General features: G+C 40.2%; 1 protein-coding gene across 2 annotated transcripts; it reads right to left on the bottom strand.

The window, feature by feature from the left end:
- Nucleotides 1-73: 73 nt before the first annotated feature.
- Nucleotides 74-7,312, bottom strand: LOC137283415 (peroxiredoxin-like 2A). 2 transcript variants are annotated; one of them, XM_067814886.1, is made up of 7 exons: nt 7,195-7,284; nt 6,484-6,555; nt 3,250-3,427; nt 2,254-2,328; nt 1,654-1,788; nt 956-1,091; nt 74-460 (listed from the first exon to the last, which is right to left on the bottom strand). In XM_067814886.1, the coding sequence occupies exons 2-7, from the start codon at nt 6,546-6,548 to the stop codon at nt 342-344; spliced, it is 708 nt and encodes a 235-aa protein (XP_067670987.1). In that variant the 5' UTR covers nt 6,549-6,555; nt 7,195-7,284; the 3' UTR covers nt 74-341. The 2 variants fall into 2 exon arrangements, with proteins under 2 accessions (XP_067670987.1, XP_067670988.1); XM_067814887.1 differs by lacking the exon at nt 6,484-6,555 and having other exon boundaries at nt 7,195-7,312.
- Between the last annotated feature and the right edge of the window lie 424 nt (nt 7,313-7,736).

Genomic DNA, 7,736 nt, shown 5'->3' with positions numbered 1-7,736 from the left:
CGTTCAGAAATCACTTTTAAATGAGTGCTCTTCTGTGTAACTCATTTGCTAGAAAAGGGTGACACAAGACAAGTCATAAAAGAACATTTTATTACGTAGCATATATTTAAATACATCAGATCACTTCATGCAGCTCTACAGCTGTTACCCTCGCTGTTTTTTTCCTCCATCTCAGGGAGGTAACCTTTGACCTGAGACTTCATTCTTCAACTTTGCAACAGGTGATGAGATGGATTAAGGTGATGAGATGGATTAAGGTGATGGTACTCACTCATGCATACATATTGCTTTTATTATGTTCAAAACCCATATATCATACATACATCTATACAAAAACCTGTCTACTGCTTAATCTGCTTTACTGCATCCATAACATCAGTCAGGTTGGCATAATCTCCAAATTCCTTCTCCCTGTGCTCAAACAATATTCCTTGCTCTCCTGGACCAACCACGAATACAGCTGAAACAGACGAAAACATATATGTGTTAAGGAGAAGTTAATCAGCTTTCCACAATTATCCAAAGTGCCAGTTCTTGAAATGGAAAGAGAGTGAGTTCTGCACACCGCAATATTTCAGCTATATGGCGGCGGTCTATATAATCCAGTCTGGACCAGGCAATCCAGTGATCAACATCATGAGAATCGATCTGCACAACTGGGTACCGATGACGTGTTTACCAAGTCAGTAAACCTGACCACCCGATCCCGTTAGTCTTCTCTTACGACAAGCATAGTCACCTTTTAAGGCAAGCATGGGTTGCTGAAGACCTCTTCTATCCCGGATCTTCATGGATATTGAAAAGGGTAACTGTTGTATTAAATATCATGATCTGGGAGAAGGATGGTAATGAGCCAGAGGAACCAAGACATAAGCCATATCCTTTTGTCAGTTTTCAACTGTGTAGGATTTCACTGCCACTTAATTTGAGTGACATTTTGAATGGAAGCACCTACCTCCCAGCAGCCTCCCTTCCCCAACCATGTTGCCTTTCACTCCACTCTGTCGGTTTGAGATGATATTCATCCATACTTTAACTCTTAGTAACGCTGAAAACAGCATCCATCGCTCTGTTGGGCCATAAAACTTGCGCTGCAAAAAAATCCACCAAATATTGTAACATTCTCAGATGAGGCTATTTACCAGTAGATCCATGTGTTTCAGAACACCTGCGTAGTCAATTGGTTGGCTTTGGACTTCAGGCCAGAAACGAGAGACAGTTTTTATTTGATCACTGACCTCACAAATGAATGTCACCCAATGGAAGAGTAAGTAATTTTGCAGCTGTACCATGCTAGGGAGCAGATAATATATCCTGGGCACACAAGCCACTGGACACGATAATCATCATCTTGCAATCAATGGGGTACACTTGTGCAATCATCAAAGTTGTTAAACTTGACTACCTGACATGCACTGGCTTATCAGATTCTCATGAGATGTCAGTGACATAGCAACATATAACAGTGCATACGAATGTTATACACCAGAAATCACAGCCTCACACCAGAACAAGTTGTCCAGCTTTGTTTTCACACTACAGGAGATTTCTCCGTTGTTTTGTAATTTGTGTCGTAATGTTACTGAATGGATATTAATGTTAAATATAATATTTCTGAGATGGTAAATGCTTCAATAGCAGCACATGAAGTACCTCTTTGTCCAGGAAGACATCACCCTTAAAAAAGGGTCGGAACTCTTTGACTCCAAGGGTCTCATGCACTACAGCATGCAGAGCCACTCCTTGGGCGTCAAGATCCGACTTGAGGGAGGACAGCCCCAGGGCCTCCTGCAACAGATCACACAGTCATACACCTCAGCTGCTCAGGGGGAGGGGAAACTAGTGAGGGAATGGATAGGTGTGGGAATGAATATGTGGGGCTGAATATGCTGGAGTTGTTGGTTTGTTGTTTAAAGCTGCATGCAGCAATATTCCAGCTGTGTAATGTCGGTCCATAAATAATCGAGTCTGGAACAGACAATCCAGTGATCAACAGCATGAGCATCTATCTACACCATTAGGATATGATGAATTGTCAACAAAGTAAGCCTGACCTGGCGATCCTGTTAGTCTCCTCTTATGACACGCACAGTCGCCTTTTACCGCAAGCATGGGTTGCTGAAGGCCTATCTACCCGAAACCTTCAAGGGTGAGAATAAATGAGTAAACTGAATGGAAATGTGAAAGTTTTCTGTACACATGATGTGAAACAAATATCGATTTCCTGTTCTGTCCACCCTGCCATGAACACACCTCCCGACACAAAGGTCATCCTGGTCGCCGGACAGCCATTATCACTGCACCACCTTTCTCCCATAGTGCTTTGGCCTGGAATGAGACAGACAAGAAAATCAGTGGTGTGAATCATTACGCATAACATGTAACATATTTTCCCTGTGGATATATTTTCATGAGTATAGTCAAGATAAACCATTTTGTGAGAACTTCATTTTGAGCCTTGGTTTGAGTGAGGAACAAACTACATATAGCTGTGAATTTTGAGGTTAAAGGTTATTTTGTGTGTTTTCTTTAAACATTCCATATACGCAACCACACACCATTATCTCAATACAGCATTACAATGTAGTCAGCTATTTATACAAATGAATCAAACCAGCAAGTACCAACATAATCATTTAAGAATGACAGGTTCCAGGTAAGTTCACTGTCCATCATGTCTTTGAGGAAACGGCATCCAGGTCCAATGTATCTAGAATCTGTCTAGTTGTCAAACATACATACTAACCTTGGAAGATGTGACCTGTTATGGAACCAAAGGGGACAATGACACAGGTCAAGCACATAGTCAAATGTGTCAATGAAATTAGGTTTGTGTTTTGTCAAACCCATCCCACATGTTTCATGGAAAGATTTTGTATGAGTTTTCCAATCAATACAGACCTTATAACTTATAAGTGTGTCGTTCTTGTGTGACATTCTACTGAAAACAACATAAAACAGACACACGTAGCTCTCACTAAAAGCTATACTATAATTAACAGGTACTCGAGTCCAGGTCGGGTTTTATCCAGGTCAATTTTTGCTACCCGTCAGAGCCCTATTCTCAATGCAACTGTAAAAATCAACATTACTTACAGTCCATCTGTGACATAGTTGACATACAGCGGACTACAGAGTAAAACTACAGTCACTATCTCACTTTCTAAATAACCTGATGGTAAAAACACCATCAAGTTTAATTTCAGATATGACTCTACCCCTTCTACAGTAAGCAATCAGAATAGTCACCTTGAATTCTTTTGGTTTGTCCTCAATTGTTTTTAGACTGATCCCAGACAAATATGGCAGTGTTGCTTTCACTGGTGTTGGTACAAACGGGTTGGCTGGCAAGTTGCACAAGATGGCTGCCCCGGCAGCAACCCCGGCCATACCCAGCAAAACACGAGACAAGCCCATCGTGGGGAGGCTGGAATAAACAAGCATTCTAAGTTTTAGTATACCAGCATTGGAGTTTGAATGAAAGGAAAACTAGTGAGTGAGTGAGTGAGAGAGTTTAGTTTTACGCCGCTTTTTCCAATATTCCAACAATATGACGGCGGGGGACACCAGAAAATGGGCTTCACACATTGTACCCATGTGGGGAATCGAACCCAGGTCTTCAGTGTGACGAGCAAACGCTTTAACCATTAGGCTACCCCACCGCCCTGAAAGGAAAACTAGTATAACAGCCTTAGAATATACAGCCTAATCTTGTTAAATATTGTAGAACATGGTAGATCTAATATCATTATGCATTTTAGTATATATCATTATTCCTAGTCTTCTCAGAAAATGCTACTTCACTGCACAGTGACTGAAACAGTTTCCAATTAATGCAGGTTGACACAACACAATGGTTACTAGACCATTTCACAACACCAACTCCATATAAAATCTGGCTAAGATCAGATCTCATCAACCTATCCTGGTTATAGGTGAAAAAATATACTCTTTGACCAGACACTGAAAACTGACTCTGTTGATTGTGCTCCTTCACATGGCACGTATTAACCTAATGTCAGTCAGTGGACTGACTTCCAGTTACACGTTGTCAAAATATACATATGGAAAAATAATTAAAAACACCTATTTCCTTGAATTTAGAAAACAGAACACTTTTTCAGGATGATTTATTAACATTGCATCTTGTGGTTTTGCATGATTTTTTTGTGGTGGTACTTGATGCAGGTGCAGTGGTGTGGAATGTCACATACCTACATTATTGAAATCAAATGCTTACTGAAAACATGTCACACTCTCTATTTTCCAATTTGGACTGAACATTCAATACCTTCAAGTCATGTCATACTTGTCAGAGGCTACAAGGTGGCCAACTACCAGCATGAGAAAAGTCCCTAAAAATAATCTGGAATCAAGTTTGGCACAATCCTTCCATCATTTTAAGACTCATGAGCAAACAGAGGAAGATCCTCCAACACTTGGCAGACTTCTTAAGACAACAACAAAAGAGGATGGAACATGGGTGAGACTAGTTAGGTGTTGTTGTTGCTGTTCATCAGGTGAGGCTTGAGCACATGGTTAAAGCAACAGCATTTACCAGGGGTAGCCATTTCTTGCAAGACCATCATGAATCGGCTAAAAGCTGCAGGACACAGGGCCAGAGGACCATCAAGCATATAAAAGTGTCTTCAGCTCATAAAGCAGTATGATAAGCCTGATGGTATGAACATGTGTGCTGGAACATTGCATCATAGCCAATATGTGAGCGAGCGAAGGAGTTCAGTTATATTCCCCTTAGCAATATTCCAGAAATATAAGTGGGGGATACCAGAAATGGGTTTCAAATTTTGTACCCATGTGGGGAATTGACGTGAAGAGCGAATACTTTAACAATCAAGCCACCCCACCACTCCCATGGCCAGTGAATCATGTTCTACTGCATATGGTGCATGGTCTTACATGTGTCTGGAAACAAAACAACACAGCTATGGTTCCCTGCAGCAATAGCTAGGGGATGTTCCCTTTGGGTTCTTGCCATACAATGCTGTTGACCAGTAATGAGTGTAGATTTCAAACCCACTGAGCACCTGTGGGACATTTTCATCAGTCGTGTTCAATAGAGAGATCCCCCTGTCCAGACTCAAAATGACTGCTGCCTTGCATAAAGAATCGAACAGGATTCCTCACAGACAAATCTGGAAATTGATCCACGGAAAGAAGAGGCAACTTTAATCAGTTGTTGGTGAGCAGGGAGGTTAGATCTACTCAGGAAACTGATGGAATGTCAGTATTTGGACTTGCAGTACATAATTCTGCAATTCTGTGCATAAGATGTGTGCATGGTACTGCCAGTTAAGACGAGAAAAATGAAGTTCATATTGTTTTTGCATGAAATGATATCATTTTCCAAATCTCCACCATCCTCAGAAAAATAAATAAAGACATAGATAAATATCAAAAAGAAATATTAGAAATAAATAAATAAATGAAAACATAAAATTAAAAAAATAAATAAATAAAATACCAGTAACTTTAAATTTAAGCATGGAATGTTAGATAATGTTTTTATGTTACACTGTTTATATTTGCTACAGAGGTGGTCATCCTGCCATTGGTGTACTATGAAAACCCTCTACCTGCTAGATTGCCGAGATGCAACCCATAGACTTTAGTGGACTGTCAACAGAAGAAGTGACATTTTTATATAGTTTATAAGCAGGTATTTACCTTGAGCACTGGTTTGTAGGGTCCCTGAGACTCATACTCTTAATTTTCAGGGGTCCTGGACAACAAAATAGGGTGTCCCCGACACCTGACTATTATCACTCTTACTGTTATTGAATTGTGTACCAAAATCATCAAATTATTTGTTACAGTAACAGTAACTGAGTGAGTTTTAGTTTTCCGATGCTTTTAGCAATGTTCCAGCAATATCATGGCAGGGGGCACCAGAAAATGGGCTTCACACATTGTACCCATGTGTGGAATCGAACCCGGGTCTTCGGCGTGTCAAGCAAAAGCTTTACCACTAGGCCACCCCACTGCCCCAACTGTTACTGAACTGCAAATGATAACATAACCCAGCCAGTAGCAAGCTTATTGTCACTTAATTGACATGCTACAAAAAGTATTTGGATTTTTTCTGCATCCTGTGGATGCTCTAACAAATTTTGTTGCATCATTGTTAATTTTTGTGAGTATAGGATGCAAAGAATTCATGTATAAATCCCTGGTTTATATGTATGAGATACTGATGCTAGGACGTTTAAGTAAAGCTTTATTGAATATATGTAAAGAATTACTTACAGTCATCTCCAGATATAACACTCAGTGTGAACTCCATATTCTAGATTTTCATAACTAAGGTACATCGCTTGTATCTTTCTACTTCTGAAGCTGGATTGGAATTGGGTTTGAGTTCAGCTTTCTGATGAAAGTGACTTTGCTACATGTGGAGTAGGCTGTGACAAAGAGGTACAGCAAAGAGAGAGGTTACTGTATGTGGAATGTGGCAATACCAACCCGTAGAAAGCTATGACTGCTACTACAACTGCAACTACGACCGAGTACCCAGCTCTACCCGTCATTCACAGCCTAAAAAGACACAACAATGTCGCTACTGTTTCAAAATAAACTTGTTATATCATGTTAAGGCAGGATGTTTCATGACTACTCAGCAGTAGCTCATTGTGTGATGTTTTACAAATGGTCATTTGATTATTGGTGTACAGCTAGTATCAATAGACGTGTATTGATAAATATGGAAAGAGCTCATTGATCTAATCATAAATGACAAGTTGCATATTGAACACCTGTGTCACGAAAACAATGAAAAGGGCAGTCAGCTCATATTTCGGTTATATTTGTCACCATGTTTTCAACTAACATATAATATTATTCTAAACGTACGGCACGATGTAAAACGTGGCTTAACTACAATTGCCTCAGACAAACTACAATAACCACACTTCACCAGGTTTCAAAGGCCAATGTCCGTGTCTTACTTAACCTCCCTGTGCGATCTCCGTCTATGGTGAACAATGACTAGCCACTATTTCGGTGACGGTACAGGCAGGGTAACTCGCCGAGATATTTTGACATTTCGCGGTCGCGACTTTGGACTGCGTATCAATGACCCGTCACCATGCACCTCGGTCGGGGATGGTTATCTGGGTCAAAGATATGCTTTCTTTTGAAACATGCCATATCTTACAGAGACGTAGCATTGCTCACCTAGGGTTGGATAAGAATTCTTGGAGTTTGGACAGAGACATTAAGTTATACTAAAGCCATGACACGATGATGCATCGCACCCGAGGGTTCATCTAGGGGAAGTAACACTGTCAATCTGAAAGAGTTACCCCCCCTCTGGAGGAAAGCCTGCTTGCTCCCTTGTCTGGTGATTAACCAGTCATAAACGACTGTTTTAATAATTAGAAAAAGAATCAAACTCGCCAAGATTTCATCAGATCCGAAATTATGCGTGTTTGGTTTACGTTTTATATAAATGAGAAAAAATATGTTTTTTAGGGCTTGCTTGTTCTTTCACCAGATGTTGTGGGTGTACATATGTATGATTGTTGTGTGTTATTTTGTCATGTTTTGTAATCAGAATTATTTTCCTCACACTGGATTCAAACCTCTCATGTGTTTAGGAGTAAAGCAAAACTATCTCTTTGATTTTTTACCAGTTTCTAACTATTTTGACATGAAATGGATGTTCATGGAAACCAGAGACCATATACCGGAAACTAAACGTTTGTTTCATGCCTGCA

The sequence above is a fragment of the Haliotis asinina genome, chromosome 5 (assembly GCF_037392515.1).
Source record: "Haliotis asinina isolate JCU_RB_2024 chromosome 5, JCU_Hal_asi_v2, whole genome shotgun sequence".
Lineage (NCBI taxonomy): Eukaryota > Metazoa > Mollusca > Gastropoda > Lepetellida > Haliotidae > Haliotis > Haliotis asinina.
This window is presented reverse-complemented; position numbering and strand designations above follow the sequence as displayed.